General features: G+C 38.1%; 1 protein-coding gene across 3 annotated transcripts; it reads left to right on the forward strand.

Moving 5' to 3' along the window:
• The first annotated feature begins 657 nt into the window (after nt 1-657).
• LOC128209945 (sodium/calcium exchanger 2-like) lies at nt 658-20382 on the forward strand. 3 transcript variants are annotated; one of them, XM_052914223.1, is made up of 13 exons: nt 658-822; nt 2477-3188; nt 6210-6224; nt 9240-9313; nt 11293-11460; nt 11721-11911; nt 12323-12552; nt 13030-13262; nt 13560-13668; nt 14000-14178; nt 16897-17068; nt 17342-17499; nt 18575-20382. In XM_052914223.1, exons 2-13 carry the CDS (start codon nt 2507-2509, stop codon nt 18809-18811), a joined length of 2448 nt encoding a protein of 815 aa, XP_052770183.1. In that variant the 5' UTR covers nt 658-822; nt 2477-2506; the 3' UTR covers nt 18812-20382. The 3 variants fall into 3 exon arrangements, with proteins under 3 accessions (XP_052770183.1, XP_052770198.1, XP_052770190.1); XM_052914230.1 differs by lacking the exon at nt 658-822 and adding an exon at nt 960-1145; XM_052914238.1 differs by lacking the exon at nt 6210-6224 and having other exon boundaries at nt 659-822.
• The last annotated feature ends 1984 nt before the right edge of the window (nt 20383-22366 follow it).

The following is a 22366-nucleotide window of genomic DNA, read 5'->3' on the forward strand; positions in this document are numbered from 1 at the left end:
TTATGATGACGTAAAGCCTTCTGGCATAGTGACCTTTATTCATAAAGCATTTTAAGTGCGAACGCCTAGTTTTGTTTAAACTTGAAATCATTTTGTCTAGGCGTTAAGTTTCATTCAAATGTTCTGCTCGCTTATTTTAAACAATAAACAAGCGCCAAAGCTGAACTTACCTGAGAGGAATTTACTTACATTGTAGGGGCATAACCTTTTGACATGCGCACCTCCCTCAGAACCGAAAATTATTTGGTGTTATTAGCTTTTTTGTGATACTTTCACCGAAATGGTGCTTTTTGGGTGACTTTTTGTCCTATATTGTAATAAAAAGTTGTTTTTTTTAGTTATTTTTTTTGGGGGGGAGGGATCTAGGGGTGGGGGTGCGTCTCTGGATCCCATAGTGAAATTGGCCATCCAATTATAACCATAACAACAGACAAAAACTGGACTGTTCAGTGTGCTAGTGGATTGCTTTTACTATCTCTCCTTCGGTTTCCTCGTCGTTAAGGGCTTGTCTTAAACCATGAACAACTGCATCTTTTGTATCGAATTTAGAATCCGTCGTTTTATGATTAAACCCATCCTAACCTGCATTACTTTATGGAAAGTAGCGCGACTGACCTATTCGCAAAGCCAATATTAGCCGCGTTACGAACGGTAATCCTCATACGAAGTATTGGATTTGTACACAAATAATACGAATATGTTTTAGCAACCGGCCAAACATGGCTCTGCCTACGTCAACGTGATACGAGTTCTTCAGTGTCGCTTGAAATACGATCATGGTTTAATAGTGATAGTTCGGAAATTACGTACCGTACATATTTGGTAAGTTTTAATTTGAATTGTTTTCTTATATTTTTTACTATTATTAGAATTTTTTTTACATGTTACTCGTACCATCTTATTTATCTATTGGAGCTTCGTTATTTATAAACTTGTTGTTTTTGTCGGATGTTGATGAACGGATTTGTTTGGTAGGACGTGAGTTTGCATGTTAACTTAACATTTAAACATTACATTGTTTTATTGATGATGCCTGTTGGATTTATGGACATTTTATTACTCAACGGTCATTACCGTATTGAATTCAGGATTACTGAGATTGAATATTAGAGGAGTAGATTAAACAAACAATTGAACTATTGTAGGTACGATCTTTTGTGTTTGTAACAACACTTCATTTTAGTTTAGTAGTATTTAAGATCACTTAAAAATAATTTAGAACATTTCTTAGTCATTCAAATTGTGCATACCATATTTTAATTGACTTAGATTGCAGCGTGTTATCAGCAAGAGGGGATCCAATCTGTAACGTTGTCATTTGACTGTTATTCTTGGCGACGAAGGCCGATATGCGATCTTAATGGCTGGAATTGTAGGTTATAACCTAAGACGTAAACATGCACCGACGTCTATTTAACTAGCGGTTCTTATTTACATTTACGTTAACTAGAGACAACGTAACTCGATAATGAGGTGACATCCGATGATTGTTTAAGTTAAGTCAACATTGTTGATCTAAACTATGATATCAGAGAATCATTTTGAGTTAACTTGTGTATCAAGGCCTAGATTCACAAAAACACCTTTAAGCTAAGCCACGACTGTGCGGCTACCTGATTGGTTTTCTAATATTATTGTCTTATCGTATATTAAAGGTTCTCAAGCTAGTCTTGATTTTTTCGATATTTTCGTGAATCTATTCATTTCCAGTCATAATTAAGGACCGTCTTATCAAAGTTTGAATCGTACGATCGATGACTCAAATATTTTGTTCTAGGTTGTTATGAGATATATTTTAAAACAAAACGTGTGCCTCTTGTTTCGATTGTCATATTCGGTTTTTAATTTCATTTCTAATACGCACTTACTTAGAACTCAATTAAGAATTTGTCATCCAGTTGTTCATTAGATGAGCCCATGAGAATTTACTTCTTGTACCCCGCCACTGTAATGCTGTTGATGTCCCCCATTGCTTACAAAGAACAGAGTTTATCAATACGGTTTAATATCTACATTGTAATTGACAGGGTCATGATCGATATTCAATAGGTCAAATTCTGTTTCATTATTCAACTGACCAAACCAATGAATCGGCATTGAGCTGTCTAAGTAGTTGTTGTTTTAATTTCCATTGTTGACTCGACAAATATTTCAGTTTGTACATTTCATTTTCGCATAACTACATTTAGTCTGTAAAGCAATATTTAGTAACTGATTATCAACAACTTTGATATTGAACAATGAACTTTTTAAGCATATCATTTGGGTGAACCCACTGACAGTTAAGAAATTCCCATAAAAATATGCACCGTTAAAGTTTTATGGAACTCTTGCCCCCATGTATGAGCGCACCCCCGATGGACAACAACATGATAAATAAGTTCGAATTTGCAAATCTGTTTGAACCATACATTCTAGATATTTATCGTAAGATGGGTCAAATAAGTTAGACATGTATTACTTCATTTATTTCCAGATATTTTGACTACCACGTAATACAAGCACGATGTGTGACCTAGAAACGTACGAGTGCTCGGACCTCGGTCTTTTCTTCCCAATTACGAACGAGTACACATGGGCCAAAAGTTTCCGAATAATCGTGTACCTGGTTGGGTTGCTATGGAGCTTTATGGGCGTCTCCATCATCGCTGACATGTTCATGGAGGCCATCGAAACCATCACAAGCAAGAAACAAAAACTCAAATTAGTGGATCCCTCCTCTGAGACCGGCTTCCAGGAAATCGAGGTTTTGGCGTGGAACGGCACGGTCGCCAATCTGACTCTCATGGCTCTAGGGTCGAGCGCCCCCGAGATTCTCCTTTCAGTGATTGAGATTCTCAAAGAGTCGTTCATGGCTGGGCCTCTTGGTCCTGGCACTATTGTCGGTTCTGCAGCCTTTAACCTCATGTGTATCACCGGCATTTGTGTCATTTCAGTACCCAAAGGGGAAGTTAGAAAAATAGATCTCATTAAAGTGTTTGCAATTACATGTATATTCTCTATATGGGCATACATATGGCTAATAATAATCTTAATAGTCATAACTCCGGATTACGTTGACATGTGGGAGGCGTTTGTCACGTTACTGTTCTTCCCCATCATGGTGTTGCTGGCGTACCTGGCCGACAAGAACTTCTTCATGAAGGAGACGAAGGTGAAATCTGGGGATGAGGAGCATCTGGACCTAGGTATGTAAAACCATTCAATAGTAGCTTAAAGGCAATATATAGCCGTATTTTGTTTGTCCACAGTTCAAAATTCAAATATTCTGAATTTCGATAGCAAATATTTGCCGTATACAAAGCCAAAGGCAATCCTTTTTTAATCTTTGACTTCAGATGTGATACTGATGAAAAAACATACCATTGCGTCTGGTTTTTTTTCACATTTGTATTTAGATGCATTAACAGTCACTGTAACTATACAACTTACTCGTCATGTTTGTACTGCTGTGATATGTAGTCATGGTAGACTCAATATCTACTAATGATAGTGCGTGTGTACTAAAATACTAATATTTCTTTTACTTCATGAGACCATTGTTAGACCTGTCAAATTTGCACCTGGTACGTCATAACCCATTTACCACCACCGTATATACTCAATTTTCAGCGCTTTTCAAAATGTATGAACAGATAGTCTGTCATATCTTTAGATTGGCTTAATTTGGTGCTTTTTATAGTCGCCATTTCTCATTATTTTCACTTTTTTATTTTAGATATAGCAGGTAAATATTTTGAGCTTGGTTGCAAAACTTTGTGTATATTGCTTCAAAGGTGACAATGACCCGATTGTTTAGAACATCGTTAAAGGTTACAATGTTGTCAACCGTATCGTTGTTAACTTAAAAATCTTTGTTACTCAGAGAGTTTCATGCACACACTTATGTTTTTTTTTGCAGTACAAATGTACTTCTTACCAATACTCGTTCACAAAATTGTTACCTTTAACAGAGTTCTGACCAATCAACCCAATATGTATTCTGCCATAGTATATTCTAAACAAGAATGTCTTTATGCTTAACTATAATGGGACCGTCTTATCAACGAACGTACGACCAAGTGTCTTAGGATCAAGACTATCAATTAATCAGCGTACGACCAAATGTCTTAGGATCAAGACTTTCAATCAACGAGCGTACGACCAAGTGTTTTAAGATCAATACATTCAATCAACGAGCGTACGACCAAGTGTCTTAAGATCAAGACTTTCAATCAATGAGCGTACGACCAAGTGTCTTAGGATCGAGACATTTAATCAACGAGCGTACGACCAAGTGTTTTAAGATCAAGACATTCAATCAACGAGCGTACGACCAAGTGTCTTAAGATGAAGACTTTCAGTCAACGAGCGTACGACCAATTGTCTTCAGATCAAGACTTTCAGTCAGCGAGCTTAGGACCAAGTATCTTAGGATCAAGACTTTCAATTAACGAGCGGACGACCAATTGTCTTAAGAACAAGACTTTCAATCAACGAGCGTACGACCAAGTGTTGTAAGATCAAGACTGTAAATTAACTGACGTCGACCTAAGATAAAGACATTCAATGAACGAGCGTATGATCTAGTGTTGTAAGATCAAGACTTTCAATTAACGAGCGGACGACCAATTGTCTTAAGATCAAGACTTTTAATCAACGAGCGTACGACCTAGTGTTGTAAGATCAAGACTTTCAATTAACGAGCGGACGACCAATTGTCTTCAGATCAAGACTTTCAGTCAGCGAGCTTAGGACCAAGTATCTTAGGATCAAGACTTTCAATTAACGAGCGGACGACCAATTGTCTTAAGAACAAGACTTTCAATCAACGAGCGTACGACCAAGTGTTGTAAGATCAAGACTGTAAATTAACTGACGTCGACCTAAGATAAAGACATTCAATGAACGAGCGTATGATCTAGTGTTGTAAGATCAAGACTTTCAATTAACGAGCGGACGACCAATTGTCTTAAGATCAAGACTTTCAATCAACGAGCGTACGACCTAGTGTTGTAAGATCAAGACTTTCAATTAACGAGCGGACGACCAATTGTCTTAAGATCAAGACTTTTAATCAACGAGCGTACGACCAAGTATCTTGGGATCAAGACTTTCAATCAACGGACTTGCGACCAAGTGTCTCAAGATCAAGACTTTCTGTCAATGAGCGTACGACCAAGTGTCTTAGGATCAAGACATTCAATCAACGAACGCACGACCAAGTGTCTTAAGATCATATCTTTAAGTCCATCATACAACGTACTACCTAGTGTCTTAAGATGAAGTCTTTCAATGAACGGACATACGACCAAGTGTCTTAAAACAAGTCACTCAATGAACGGACATACGACCTAGTGCTTGAAGATCAAGACTTTCAATCAACGGACGTACGACCAAGTGTCTTAACAACAAGTCACTCAATCAACGGACGTACGACCAAGTGTCTTAAGACCAACCCATTCAATCAACGGACGTACGACCAAGTGTCTTAAGATCAAGACTTTAAATTAACTGACGTACGACCAAGTGTCGTAAGATAAAGGCATTCAACAACGAAAGTACGACCTAGTGTTGTAAGATCAAGACTTTCAATAAACGAGCGGACGACCAATTGTCTTAAGATCAAGACTTTCAATCAACGGGGGTACGACCTAGTGTTGTAAGATCAAGACTTTCAATCAACGAGCGTACGACCAAGTGTTGTAAGATCAAGACTTTCAATCAACGAGCGTACGACCAAGTGTTGTAAGATCAAGACTTTCAATCAACGAGCGTACGACTAAGTGTTCTATGATCAAGACTTTTAATCAACGAGCGTACGACCAAGTGTCTTAAGATCAAGACAATCAATCAACGAGCCTACGACCTAGTGTTGTAAGACCAAGTCTTTCAATCAAAGAACGTACGACCAAGTGTCTTCATATCAAGTCTTAAGTGTCTTAAGTGATCAATAAAACAGTTCGTTTCAAAATAAATCAGATTACTACTTCGAGAAAGTGATCACACGCTACGATTGTTGATAAGAGTGTCCTATAGACGTGTGCAGACTTTCGTATTTCATTGATTTATCCAAAGAGTATATACATTTTCTGTTTACCATATATATCCTTAAAAGGTTGAATGATTCAATGCATACCATTCGTTTTAACATTATTATATTCTTCTAATTAAACATATACTTAAATACATATGTATAGTTATAAAAACGTGTGATTACATTGTAACAGTGGAGGCAGCTCGTGGTGAATTTATGCATTATCATACTGTTGTGTGTGTCCATGCATTGTGCTATAATTTCTGACACGATGGAAAAGTTGCAAATGTTGAATGGACTGCACAAATCTCTAAACAGACACTTTCTTGTACATATATGTCCTTGCTTTGCATGGTTTCACCGTAGAATTGGAGGGGCGGGTTTCCGAGGTTTAGCTGCGGTACAAATGTTTTGAGTTTAATGAAAAGAACACCGAAAGCGAACACCACTTGTATTAAATACCCACAGTGGCTTGGTGATAGGAACGAACCAATCGATCCAGTCCATATCTTAACACTTGAATAATCGATTTGACTAAATGAAAATATACCCTATACTGTTATTACTAGAGTATGCTCAAAAAGGTTGGGCTGGTTGTGAGTTTAGCTTTCATCATCAAGCCACTGTGGTGACACCAGCTCATTCTTAGTCGTATGAACTACTTTGGGCTTAGATTTAGTCCAGCAACCTTAAGAGCACCCCTGCAAACTGTACATGCACGTTTAACTTCTGGTTTTGCTTTCTATGTCTGCAAGTGTACGCGTCCTTATAAAGTTATAGCAAATTACGTGATACATTGTTTTTAACCCGCAAAGAGATCTATTCTCGTCGGTCCACTTTTTTTTATTGTTTTCAATACAAATTTAAATTCAATACATTAAAAGCAAATCAGTGTGCTGAATTTCAAATTAGATCAATCAAGTAAGCAGTCTATAATTCAATATTGTATACAAAAACGTTTAATCTCACTTTATTATTGAAGTATTAAAGGCATCCACAGATGGTGCGTTTTAAATGTGTTTTTTTATAATGCCATTCACCGTCGATTCTTGATGCCCGGTAACCCCACATCAAATAAGCGTTGTTTGAAAAGGGTTTGGACTCTGATTGAGAATACATGTAAATGAATTAAGTGTCTGTTATTTCATTATGAAATGCTAGAGCTTGCTATGTTTAGCGTTGGTGTATATATTTCTATCGTTATGTTACGTAAGGCTAGCTAATTTTGCATTTTTCCAGGGCAAAGTCCAGACCATGATATCGTTAGGTCATACATTCTAAACAGATTGTGTTTGATATATAGTTTCAAACAAGTCCCAATTTTAATATCTAAAATGTCGAGTAAAATAAAGTGAATATCTGAAGTGTGCTGTACTAACTGTTGTGTTTTGGTTCTACTAGACACAATGACGAAGGGAAAAGGTGACATGTCTATAGTGACGTAGAGTTTGTTTAACCTATTTAGACTATCATTCTCTTGTGTATTATCTGGCTAAGAGTTTATTGACAATTTACTTCATTTTTCATTCTTTAATCAACTGTGTTTGTTTCCAATTTCGTTTTTTTTTCTCGTTTTCTGTGAGTTTCACAACTGTATAGTAAGTGTTAATTTAGTCAAACTGTACCTTTTTGACGTATCAACTTCTGGCCTCAACCTCTCGACACTTATTCTTATTTCAATAAGCCAAAAACAGACTTAAATTGAGTTTTGATCAATGAAAAATTGTTTATTGTGATTGTCAAAAAGATAACTCCTATATTAAGTATAAAAACTCTTAAAGAAGTAAATATTACACAAATTATTGAAAAGCAAATATAGTGAGCGTAGCTTAATCCTGTTATAAGGAACTAAAGACGTTTCGAGAAATTGGGGCCTGGAGTATTCTAAAAGAACTGCTTAGAATATTGATTTTCTTTATATTTTATTTCATTTGTATAGCTGTATAGTAAAAAGTGATAGATACAGTCAAATTAATCCTTTACTGGCATATTTCATTTTGTGAAGTATTCTCAACTGCAAAAACTATTGACTGCCGTTTATATGTCTAATATATATATAAAATTGATTCTTATGATGAAATGTTTATATTCAAAGAGTCAGCTCCCGCCAGAGAGGATTTCATCAATATACAAATCAATAATCAATAGCTTTTGAAATAATGTGAATGGAATGCAACTGTCTATATAGATAGGTTTGTTCCTTACAACTCGCGATGTACGTTAGGCTATAAATATGTAACATTATGTTACTTTGCTTATTAATGGCTCTTATATTTTTTATCTTTCCTTGCTCACTTTTAACCATAATGACATTAACTTAAAATGTTATTCTTAAATAGTTAAATAGACGATATAAACAACTTAGTTGTTAAGCAATATATGAAGAGTACTCTACTCATCGTGGGTGTGTGTTAAAATATGATAACGTCTAGAAAGGAAATAAAACAACTTTCTTATAAGACTATCATTAGGTACTATATATGATTAATCTTTAAGAATTTCAACTTTCACGAGTGTTTAAAGGTCCGCCGACTGCCACTCATCCGATACACATTTCCTGCCTGTCCCAGATTTTACGTTGACTTTGTGTCGTAATCTAAGCTACGCTCACTCCGCCAATTAAGATTTTACTTTATGTCATCTAACCATTAGATATACATCATTTATTAACAAAGCGCGTTTCAATTTAGAATTAAAAGTGTGGTGACAAAGTTTGAGAAGTGCATTTGAATATGAGTCCAAGTTTGATAACTTTATGTGAATTGTATCTACAGAGTTCTATATTGCCCCCACGTGTCCTGTCTTCAAGTAGCATTGTAATAAGTGTGGCAATATATGAATGGTCATGAGTATCCTCGATATTTTTTGTTCGAAATATAATCATGTAATAGTCACTTCACCAATCAACCGAATCATTGAAATATACCCAAGCGCTTCAGCGTGAGTGTATCATTACAATAGCGAGGGTAGATGGTGACGTAATTGTTCCCTACTGTGTTGCCCAGGACAACGTTCAGTAACTAGCGTGCGGTATAAGTGAATAACGTCGTATTTATCCGCAAGCTTGTTATTGAATATTAAGCTCCGCCTACTTATTCCGTTCCAATATAGTTAATGTATAGACGAAAACAAGTAAAACAGCCTCGCACAACAAAATAATAAAACATGCATGGTACGATGCCTGAAGTTGCTGAAGTTATAACCGCCGTTGTGCACATTTCAGACGCGATGCTGAAGGGGACGGAACTGCCGGACGAGGTTCACGCCAGCAAGAAACTTGTGCTAGAGTTTGTCAGGGTAAGCAAATAATAGGCAGATATAAGTAGGTTGTAGATGACGCCGGTGTCGATGAGGGAACCCCGTATATAAGCTGATCAAGCAATGAACCTTAAAGTGACACTCTTAATTAAATTCAATACATACACATGTATAACAAACATAAATTTTGAGTGATAAACCTTAACTTCTTACTAAATTATGTATTTATGAAAAGAATTTATTATTTTTTACATGATTGTAACCGTGCACTTAATAACTGAAAACGCAAAAAAAAAGATTGGTGAGTGCTAAAAGATTTACAGCGACCAACTATCGTCTCATAAGGTAGAAATACCATGTTTTCTGCACCTTTCACTCAAGTTGAACACGGTATCCTTCATAAGAACCATTGTGTGTGATATGTATTCATACTTTTTGGTAAATTAAAACAATTGTTTTATTGCGGTACATCTTATTTGGGAGCAAGAGTGCATCTTTAATAGTTCCGGTAATCGATGTAAAAATAGACTTGTGATTTCATCACGCCATTGTATTAAAATAATGCTTAATGTAGACGACTTGTTACTCCATGCATTTATGTGTATCGTTTTATGGTAATTTGACACCATCTCTATTAAAGGTTAAAATAAATTGACCCCTTGGAGTGCTTTGTGCTAAACCATTATTTTTGCAACGACCAAAAGCTAGTTAAAGCTTAGCAAAGAATGGTAAAGATCGCACCAAAGTTTCTTTTATTGTCATTCATATTCGTTACTGCTCTGAATGCTTGCCTCGTCGCTGACCCTTGGTTGCCAGGGGTATCCACGCTCCCATCGTCGGCTCCTAACAACTATATATTGATTCCTGTATTTGTTGTGCAGCCGTCATTACTTTTGTCAATTACAACGTTTTATTTATATGCAAACACACCCAATGAGACCGCATTCGGAACAAATCACGCATAAGACTGAGAGAAGAAATATATAATGCTTAAAGGTGTGTACAATAGTATAAGCCAACATGCTAGGCATTCTCTGCCTGAAACTGAAGCTTAGTTATTCTAAGATTCTAAGACAAACTATCGGTTCTCTGGTATGTGTACCTCTGGAATTGTCTTTATAGTCGGTACTGCCAATAGGTCAGGAATTTTGACCAGTGCAAGCTGACTATATTGTGTTTCCGACCTCCTTTATAGGTCTTACGTCGTTTCGAGCATTACCTTAATTTACACCAAATCAGATGGCCTATCTCGGCCTGCTGTAAAAACCGTGCACAATCGTAACAAACAATTAACAATACCCTACCTGGCGTAGTAATTTGGTTCCGCAAGTCAGTTAGAACATATTGGGTTAAATATTAAATACTTAGAGAGAGGGCAATTCTAATCAATATTTAATGTACATTTTTGAATAATTATATGCTTGCAATAACACCTAAATTTTAAATGGCAAACACATATTTATCTCAAGAATCTTAGTAAATTCATAAGTTGAATGACACATGAACCATTAGTTGACCATTCCAGATATTCCATAGGTCAACCCCATTGTCAATAGCGGTATAGGTGTCCACATATCACTTACAATATCGTGGGTTTAAGCTCCACCAGGGACGCTCTCTTTTTAAAAAAGGGCACAAGTATCTAAACAGAAATCGGACTCGAGAGATATAAAGGATATAACAGTAACACGAGTTGCCATTTAATACAACATTTTATGAAACGAGTTAAGGAAAAGTTCAACAGCAAGCTTTTGGTATATGGCACATTCGTGGCCAAAATTAGATTCAAGTTTGACGCTATGTAAGTGTGAGGAAATGACATCCATTTCAAGTAATATATTGCAAAATTGTTATATATATATATAAATTATATATGAGAACAGAAACAAGCTACGTCATCACTTACCTATAATGGTTTATAGTTCTATGACGTCATGTAGAAAATAAAGGTAGTAATCATAATCGAGCTAAAATAGATCAGTATTATCTACAACCTTTCTTTCCCTTTTCCCGTGCAGAAACTACGTCATGAGCGTGGTATCGATGACAAGGATGTGTCAAAGCTGATCTCGTACGTGATGGCGAAGGAGCAGCATCATGGGCGTGGCTGGTACCGGCGGAACGCCATCCGCAACTTGACCGGCTCTACCAAGATGGAGCCAGTACTTGACGAGAAAACACAAGAGGTATGTCACACACGTACATAGTGATTGAAACAAATGTTAAAATTACTTTTCCTTGCATATATATTTTCAATTTCAAGTCAAAAATTAATGTGTGGTAACTTTGATGAATGTGTAATACATATAAGTACACGATTGATGAGATGGTATGGGCCCGAAGAGTCCGTTATTTATACATATGAATTCTTATAGATATTTTCCTAAAGAACCAACGGAAATCGTTAATTAAAAACTACCGATCATCGTAAATGTGTATTCTGCAGCTTCTGGAGACGATGCTAGTGGCTGATGACATAAGTGGATCTACGACCTCGATCAACATGTCGGAACCGGAAATGAGGAACAAGGCGCTCGTGGAGTTTGCTGCCTCACAGGCTGCTGTTCTAGAGAGGGACGGACGCGTGAAGCTGACCATCCTCAGGCGCGGAAAACTCGACAACAGGGTTCTTGTGCGGTATGACCTTAAATGTTGTCATTCGTGTGAAGTGCAGAATCAACTAGAATTAGTTCAGTTACTGTGTATTCTTTTGCATTTATCATAGATTATATATATGCGAAATTATTATTACATTAAACTTTATAATCGATATAAAAGAATATCTTAAGAGTATAATTTATATGGTGTACAAAATGGGCCGAAAGGCCAGAATTGTACGGTGCGTCTATAATTTATGGATACAATCCCAAATTGATGTACGGTGCCAACATTAAGGGTGTTCCGTATATACATTTATCGTTGCATCCATTAATTATGGGTTCACTGTTCATTTCGGATGTTTAGTCCCGTTCGTACACCATAAGTATATTCATGCCAAATATCAACCGAATACCTCAAAATGTACAACCCTCTTGCCAATATTTCCAGCATAGAGACATCGGACGGCACGGCGGAGGCTGGCACTGACTTCAAGGAGATTAAGGAGACTATCGTGTTTGACCCGAACCAGACGCATAAGGAGGTGGAGATCGAGATTATAGACGACAACATTTGGGAGCCGGACGAGGTTTTCTTTGTCCGCCTCAGCGTGGAGCCGGACACCGGCTGCACGATCGGCAATCGCAAGATCTGCCAGGTCACCATCCTCAACGACGACTGTAAGCGTAATAAGGACATACTTTAATGTATACCCAATAATTCATTGAAAACTCGAGAGGATGTGAAAAAAAAGCCACCATTAAAATTAAAATGTGTAAATGTTTCATTTTTCGAAGACAATATTGCAAAGTTGACCGTTGTCCGTGTATACATTTTCTAGATACAGACGAACCCTGTTGGCTCGAACTCGCTTGGCGCGATTTCCTCTTTGGCTCGAACTGGATCTAAAGGATCGATTTCTTTAAACTGAATGTAAGAATTCCCGCTTGGCCTCGAACTCCTCGAGGTATTTTCGCTGGTCCCATTGAGTTCGAGCCAACGGGGTTCGACTGTATATTAACAGAAAGAATGACAAATTAGCACAAAGTCCTCGGGATATTTCCCTTTCTAAAACTTCTTTCTTTCAAAATACTGACCGGTATATATGTGCCTTAATTGGTTGTTTATATACGAAGCAATGTTTCATTTCAATCCAGCTCCGGGCACTATCCAGTTCGAGAAGCCTAGCTACCTGTTCAAGGAGAGCTGCGGGACAGCGCGCATCCCCGTGCAACGCGTGGACGGCGCAGACGGCGAGTTGCGCGTCCACTGGAAAACGAAGGACCTGCTGGCCATCAGGGGTCGCGACTACGTGGAGGGGGAGGGCGAGGTCGTCTTCAAGCACGGAGAGGTGGAGAAACACATCGAAATCACCATCAACGACGATATGGTAATAACGTTTGAATGTTGTGATCATGCTGTCATGTCACTGGTTTTTGATATTATCTGAATAGTGAGCGAGAAAAACGGTTCCACCAAAACGTGCTGAAATGAGGAAAAATAATTGAATGCTTTAAAAAGTTATGCTTATGTTTTGCATTGCACACCATAACTATTCAGTAGCAAAGTATGGGGAAATACACTTATAATGGCGCCTACAAATAGAATGCAAGTCATTTTGCGTGATCGGAAATTACATAAGAAGCTTTGTACACGTAACATTGAAAATAATGCCCGACGTTTACAGGAGTTTGAAAAGGACGAGAATTTCGAGCTGATTCTGGACACAGTGGTGACGAAAGGCGCCAAGCTGGGTAACCTTCACCGCACCGTGGTCACCATCGTTAACGACGACGGTACGTAACGTGACCAGAGCGTCTTAAACGTCTGTGTATCCAATAGGGCATTGGTACAATTTCCAGCAAATCAACTTATAAATAAAAACCTTATTTATATACGATCATTTTTCCGAACATTTGAACAATCATTCTCTACTTTACTTGTATCCGAATATTTGGACAAACCTTCCGTATCGTAATTACTCCGAAATTTAGACAATTATTAACTCCCGTTATTCTAATACATGTGTTCGAGTTATTAAACGAATCGTTCGTTGTGTAGTAAATTCTCACAAAGTAAGACTATTGCATGGAATTTCTTTACGGCTACTTTCGTATATATTTTCAGAGTTTGACGGTTTCGTATCCCGCATCTCTAATCTAACGAACGCCAACCTGGACGCATTGAGGATGCAGCGGGCTACATGGGGGCAGAAATTCGTAGAGGCAATGAACGTGAACGGTGGCGACCTAGAGAATGCCACTGTGTTTGACTACATCATGCATTTCTTCACATTTGGATGGAAGGTAAAGCTGTGGTTATTTTACATGGTCTCAAGCATATTAATTAAACCGTTTCCGGATTTGTTGAGTAACAGAGAGATTTGGAACACTGCTTGTATGGGAACGTGCGGGGTATTTGTACGGGAACGTGCGGGGTATTTGTACGGGAACGTGTGAGGTATTTGTACAGGAAGGTGTAGTTTACTTGTACGGGAACGTGTATGGTACCTGTACGGGAACGTGTTGTTTAGTTGTACGGGAACGTGAAGGGTATTTTTACCGGAACGTGTAGGGTATCTGTACGGGAACGTGTTGTTTACTTGTACGGAAACGTCTGGGGTACTTGTACGGGAGTGGGTGTGGTACTTGTACGGGAATGTGTGGCGTAATTGTACGGGAACGTGTGGGGTATTGTACGGGAATTTGTGGGTACTTGTACGGGAACGTGTGGGGTACTTGTACGGGAACATGTGGGGTACTTGTACTGGAACGTGTGATGTACTTGTACTGGAGCATGTGGGGTAATTGTACGGGAACGTATGGGGTACTTGTAGGGGAACATGTGAAGTTATTGTAAGGGAACGTGTGTGGTACTTATAAGCGAACGTGTGGGGTACTTGTACGGAAACGTGTGAGGTACTTGTAAGGGAACATGTGTGGTACTTGTACGGGATTGTGTGGGGTACTTGTACGGGAACGTGTGGGGTACTTGAACGGGAACGTGTGGGGTACTTGAACGGGAACGTGTGGGGTATTTGTATGGGAACGTGTGGGGTAATTGTACGGGAACGTGTGAGGTACTTGTAAGGGAACGTGTGTGGTACTTGTACGGAAACGTGTGGGGTACTTGTACGGGAACCTCTGGGGTACTTGTACGGGAGCGATTGTGGTACTTGTACGGAAACGTGTGGGGTACTTGTACGGAAAAGTGTGGGTTACTTGTACGGGAACCTCTGGGGTACTTGTACGGGAACGTGTAGGGAAGTTGTAAGGGAACGTCACGGGTACTTTTACGGGAACGTTAGGGGTACTTGTACGGGAACCGGTGTGGGGTACTTGTACGGGAACCGGTGTAGGGTACTTATACGGGAACGTGTGGAGTACTTGTACGGGAACGTGTGGGGTACCTGTACGGGAACTTATGGGTACTTGTACGGGAACGTGTGGGGTACTTGTACGGGAACCGGTGTAGGGTACTTGTACGGGAACGTGTGGGATACTTGTACGGGAACGTGTGGGGTACTTGTACGGGAACGTGTGGGGTACTTGTACGGGAACCGGTGTAGGGTACTTGTACGGGAACGTGTGTGGTACTTGTACGGGAACGTGTGGGGTACTTGTACGGGAACCGGTGTAGGGTACTTGTACGGGAACGTGTGTGGTACTTGTACGGGAACGTGTGGGGTACTTGTACGGGAACCGGTGTAGGGTACTTGTACGGGAACGTGTGGGGTAATTGTACGGGAACGTGTGGGGTACTTGTACGGGAACGTGTGGGGTACTTGTACGGGAACGTGTGGGGTACTTGTACGGGAACGTGTGGAGTACTTGTACGGGAACGTGTGTGGTACTTGTACGGAAACGTGTGTGGTACTTGTACGGGAACGTGTAGGGTACTTGTACAGAAACTGGTAGGGTACTTGTACGGGAATCTGTGGGGTACTTGTACAGAAACGTGTAGTGTACTTGTACGGGAACGTGAAGGGTACATGTACAGAAACGGGCAGGTTACTTGTACAGAAACGTGTAGGGTACTTGTACAGAAACGGTGTAGGGTACTTGTACGGGAACGTGTAGGATACTTGTATGGGAACGTGTAGGGTACTTGTACGGGGACGTGTTGGCCCTTGAACAGGAACGTGTAGGGTACTTGAACGGGAACGTGTGGGCCCTTGAACAGGAACGTGTAGGGTACTTGAACAGGAACGTGTAGGGTACTTGAACGGGAACGTGTGTGGTACTTGAATGGAAATCCGTGAGGACCTTGTACGGGAACGTGTGAGGTATGTATACGTTAACGTGTGTGCTACTTGAAACGGAACAGCGTACTTTCATGGGAACCTTGTAGGGAACTTGTACGGGAATTCGCGTGGAACTTTACGAGAATGTGTGTGGTACTTGTCCGGGAACGTGTAGGGTACTTTCATGGGAACCTGTAGGGAACTTGTACGGGAACGGGTGTGGTACTTGTACGGGAGCGTGTTGGGTATTTTTTATGCATAAATATGTATATTTTTTGCGTGTTTAGAATGGTATGTACGATATCACGATACATGTTTTATGTATCAGCGAGTCTATATTTGTTAGGTATAATTTCGTAAACAATTTTTACAAGTTCACGTACGAGTCTTGTTTTGCAGCCACTTATGGTGCAATTGATTTTTTCTACGATGTTTATATAAGTGATTGTAATCATACTTATAAGTGGCTTACTCGGTGAATCAGGTGCAATACGCAAAGTAGTTGCTATCACCAAGGTGACGTGGTAAATCAGTGCAAATATTTGTCTGTTCAAGAGTCATTATGTCAATCTATATTCAATCAAACAACCCTTGGTCAAAATAGATGCATATCTTTGATGTTTGCTTTAAGATAATACAGTTTTTATTATTCATAAGTTGAGAGTAATTGCAAATGAAAAAAAAAAATTAATTGCAACGTATGCACTACTATTTAATGTACACTGCAACGAGAATGCGCATTATACAAACATAAGTTCATACATCATAGTATGCTTTACAGCTGGTGTTCGCGCTGGTTCCGCCGCCGACGATCTGGGGTGGCTGGCTGTGTTTCTTTGTCTCCCTCGCCTTTATTGGCGTCCTGACCGCTTGCATCGGCGACCTCGCGTCCATCTTTGGATGCCTCATTGGCCTTAAACCGGAAGTTGTCGCCATTACATTTGTGGCACTTGGTTAGTGTTACTTTGTATTATATGCTGGTACAACAGATTGTTGAAAATATATCTTTTAAAATAAACCTTTGAACGCTAACGTATTTTGAACCAACATATGAATACATCAGTTATAAAAGCAAAACATTGTCGTTGTTAATGCACATTCTATTAAGTATTTTACATCGTGCTCTGTACGTTCATTGTAAATGTACACGCGTTCAGGTGACAAACAGTTCATGAATAGACCTTTTTGTTAAAGCTCTGTGGTACACACATGTGATATAATTCTAGGCACGAGTTTACCAGACACATTCGCTAGCCGGACTGCGGTTGTGAACGAGAAGCACGCGGACATGGCGATTGGCAACGTAACAGGAAGCAATGGGGTCAACGTGTTTTTGGGCCTCGGGCTTCCCTGGGTCATTGCATCCATCTACTGGACTGCGCAGGTACGTATCCCATTTAGAAACGCTAATTGACGGTTCCATTACTGGTTTCTTAGTACGAGGCCTTATATTGTTTTAACCTTACAAAGACACCACACGACCATTTGGTGACGAGAATCAAATCGTATCAAAACAGGCTTTTTATCAATCCAACGTCCACGAAAATCTCATCCATATTGTAGTTTCAACATGCCCCAATTCCATGAAAGTTCAAAAGCGTTATCAGCTTAAGTAGCTTATTTCATTAAGCCAAATTTGCTTAATCTTTGATTTGACTGAAGAAAAACTACTTAATCGTGATTTGCATTATGATAATTTACTTTTAAAGCCTCCTGAACGTCAATATTGCACCCACACAAAAAAAGTGAGTTGAGCTTAATCCTGTTAAAGATGTTTCGAGAAATTTGGGCCAGATGTCTTAGGAAACGACCTAGAGTTAAGGAAAGGAACCGGACATGAAACTGGAATGTAGTCAATTATGGCTTTCAAAATGGCATTATATTGTTCTATTTACTTTTGCGATAGATGTAGATAAAAAGTGGCTATCAATCATGCTGCACGCGAAAAGTCACAAGTGCCCATGTCCGTTTAACAATACCTGGGACCATACTCCCAGACAATACTGTATGCAATTTGAAGCATAAATTATTGCTTAAATAAATCATTAGCGCGGTCGGTGAAAGCAAGGGGATATAATATTTAGTATTTATAGAATACAACCAACCGTGATACGCCGCCAATGAATTTGTAGGTAGGCAGTCTTAGGGTACTGGGCTTAATCATTAAGAATTTAAACGTTCGCGGGTCACGGTTTAAGGTCCGCCCACTGCCACTCATCCGATACACAATCCCTGTGTCAGATTTGGCGTTGGCAATGCGTCAGCCAATGAGGTTGTTTTTTAAGTCTGTTAGATGACCTGAAATATTAATCTAAATGATTAAGAAGGGCTCGTCCCGACACTCACTCCGTCAATTCTTAATCATTAAGAATTTACATCATGTCATTTAACTATTACGTAGACTTTGAAGCTAAAGCATTGTTTTGAGACAGTTTCCATGCAAGTTCTTATCTTTGCAGGGCAAATCGTTTGAGGTTCCCGCGGGCAACCTGGGCTTCAGTGTCACTGTATTCACTATCTGTGCTTTGGTGACCGTGGCCATCATCTTCGCCCGGCGCTACATCTCATTTTTCGGCGGCGAGCTTGGCGGACCCGCTGTCCCGAAGATGGTTACCGGCGTCGTCTTAGTCTTCATCTGGATCCTGTATGTGATCCTCTCTGCTCTCCAGTCGTACACGCACATTCCAGGCTTTTAGACAGTTGCCCTTTTGCCCTTGAACGTTTCAGATACTCATGAATGGTGGCATAAACATGAGCAATTTAACTTAAAATGTTGGAATACATACTGCAACATGAAGACGCTCATAAGAATGTGAAGTGTATAGGCGATGAAATGGTCTGTGATTTTCAATTGCGAGTCAATTTATTTTTAGTCAGGTACTATTTTTACAATACATATATATTCATGCATGTAGAAAATGACCTAATATAATACTTAATCTTTTTTAGTATTGCTGTATTGCAATTGTTATTACAAGCTTCACTTTTGTTTTAAAGCTGCCTACACACGATACTAAACGGAGATTTTCATAGCTATAAGTTTAACTTTCTGTAGGTGTATTTGTTATGGGTCCCAAGTATGCATAAAGTGATACATGTATACTTAGTATGTGAGCATTTTCTGTGATATTCTTGCTTATTCCGTCCATTTTAAATGTAGTTACATGTACATCAATAGCTCAAGATGTTTTTATGTTCTTTTTTTGAACAGATTCATGATATTTCCGAATAAGTGAGTAGTGGCATTATGTATTTCAAAACCTTTTGCATATCAACTTCATTATTATTGGAAGTGAATGAACATAGACAGTTTGATTGAGTGCTTAAAACTGTATGAGTGCTTTATTTATTTGTTTTATTTATGAGAAAAATTGCCTTAAATGTACCTCAATATACACATGGAAATGTGGATAGTCAATGTATATGTGTTATTGTTTATCATCCTAATTTATTGTCATCAATTAATTTTGAAGACACCCTTGTAAGGAAACTTCAAGACTTTTTGTGTATTTTTGTGTGATGTCTCATTTTTCGCTTGATGCGACTACTTCATGCATTAACTAATATTCCAAATAATAACCGATACCAGCACCCGTAACTCTCACTGTGATATTTACAGCATTAAAAACATTGCACCCAGCATTGTTACTTTACTAGCAATTAAACTTAATAAACTATTTTGATTGGTATATACAGTGTTTAATGTTCAGCATTTCCTGTTTGTGTTTGCAGTTAATCATCAGGCACTGCTTTCATTCATTGGTGACTTGTTCTTTTCATTTAAATGGAGTCATCTTTGCAAGATGAATTGAAGTGAACCTAAATACACTAATTGAATTGAAAAATCCAAATAAAAAACATTATTTTCATAGATAAATGTGAATAATAACTATAAATACGGACTATGTTGACGAGTATCCTAGCAACAAAAAAACCCATAGTCTTTTCGTACACTTGGTGTTACATGTATGTTTTGAACAGTTGCAAACGCCAGTCAAAATCAGTCAATGACATTTAAAACAAGACTTTAAAATCATTTGAAAATATGGTGAAGATGCATCATGTTTCATTCCACTAAGTTACTGTAAAGATACTCTACAATGTAATTTATGCCATTATAAAATCTCATGTACATGTATTACCATTGCCTGTTTCTTCATGCCTCTACATACTACATCACAGTGTTAAGATTGTACTAGATCCCCTATACAGTGTTTTGTATAACTTGTAGATATATTTTTCATGGAAATAAATTAGAAATAGCTCATACCGTTGTTTCTATTATTTACCTTCCATTACAGATACATGTTATTCAATGTAAAACAAGAGCACCGCCCAGAGATGGCTTCAATAATGTTCATTGATTGGAGAAAGAAATGTTTTTTTCAAACCAGTATTATTCATAGTTTAACAAGTATGTATGTATCCAAAAGAATCAACTACCGTTTTCAAACTGAACTACCACTTCAGTACAACTGTGATAGGAGTTGTAGTTTGCTACTTCAGTATCCCTCCAGTGATATTGTTAAAACTTGATGTTTTGATAGAAAAATACTTGATTAAAAACATCTCTTGCTCTAAAAATGAGTGTTGGGAATTGGTTCCAGTTTAACTATTGATAATCAGTTCCACTCAAGTAACCAATTATCAAAAGTGCAATTGTTTTTTGACAATTACTTAATTGTAGTTTTATTCTTGTACCATCAACTCGTTATCCTTAACTATGCTCATGTTATGCGTACGTTTGAAGCTATAAAGTGTTATATGTTGTTGTTTTCGCCATATTGTTAACGATAACAATTGATCACTTCTGAATGTAAATGAACTCAAAGGATGAAATCGGTGAAAATTAAGAGAACGCAAATTACAATAGGAAAAAAAAAAGGTACTCCTTGATTGAATCAAAGATTGATTATGACTAAATCAAATCGAGTGTTGCCAATTTCAGGCCCAACCAATCAATTTTCGAATATAAATGGTCAGTGGAACATCACTTCTTTAAATGGCCTTCAACAGATCTCTCACTCTAATGACCTTGAACATATTTTTAATTCTAAAAATGAAACCCAACAGATCTTTCACTCTAAAAACGACATTGAACAGATCTCTCTTTTTAACAAGAGCTATCACAGAGACAGTGCGCTCGACTATTCCACCGCTTTTCAGTGTAAGGATTGAAAAGTTTTGGCGAAACATGCATGGATCACTGTTAGATTAGATTTCAATGCAATACATGACGTGCTGAGATATTAACATAAATGTGGTTACATAGAGAATTTTAACCAGATTTTTTAAGTCTAATAATAAAGGGCCATTATTTGCAAAATGCAGTTATCTATCTTGGTTATTCAATTACGTTGGGTGGTTGAATACCATTGTATATGCAATACATCAAGTAGTTGCTGACCAGAATTTCTAAGTTGCATAATAAAGGGGCAAAAACTATATACACATGTAATATGAAAGATAGAGTTATCTTACTTGATTAAAGAAGAAGGTTAAATGGCTGGGAGCCTGTGTGTAAAGTTTCAATACAATACATGATGTATTCGCTGAGGTATTGACTTAAAAGTGGTAACATGCAAAACCTTAACAAGAATTTCTATGTCGACTAAAAAAGGGACCATTATTTGAATTTAATGCAAACTAGAGTTATCTTGGTTATTTAAGTAGGTTGGATGGTTGAGTACCATTGTATAAAGTCTCAATGCAATACCTCAAGTAGTTGCTGGGATATTAAAATTATGTGTGCTTGCACACAAAACCTTAACCAGAATTTCTAAGTCGAATAATAAAGGGCAATTATTTGCATTAAATGCAAACTAGAGTTATCTAACTTGGTTAATTAAGTAGGTTGGATGGTTGAGTACCATTGTATAAAGTCTCAATGCAATATGGCCAATACCTGAAGTAGTTGCTGAGATATTAACCTATGTGTGCTTGCACGCAAAACCATAACCAGAATTACTAAGTCGAATAATAAAGGCCTATTATTTGCATTAAATGCAAACTAGAGTTATCTAACTTGGTTACGCTGACGCTTGGGTGAGTAGTATAGCTCTCCATATTCTTCAAATAGTCGAGCTTAAAAAATGACTTTGAACAGATCTCTCACTCATAAACTAAGAATTAGCATAAATGTACCGTTTCAAAACATGAAGTTTTAACATATATGTAGTACCATTATTCATTTTTTAATGAAAAATCAATTTGATAACCTTTAAATGATACTATTAAAGTTTCACTGCTCT

Source organism: Mya arenaria, chromosome 2 (genome assembly GCF_026914265.1).
Source record: "Mya arenaria isolate MELC-2E11 chromosome 2, ASM2691426v1".
Taxonomy (NCBI): Eukaryota; Metazoa; Mollusca; class Bivalvia; order Myida; family Myidae; genus Mya; species Mya arenaria.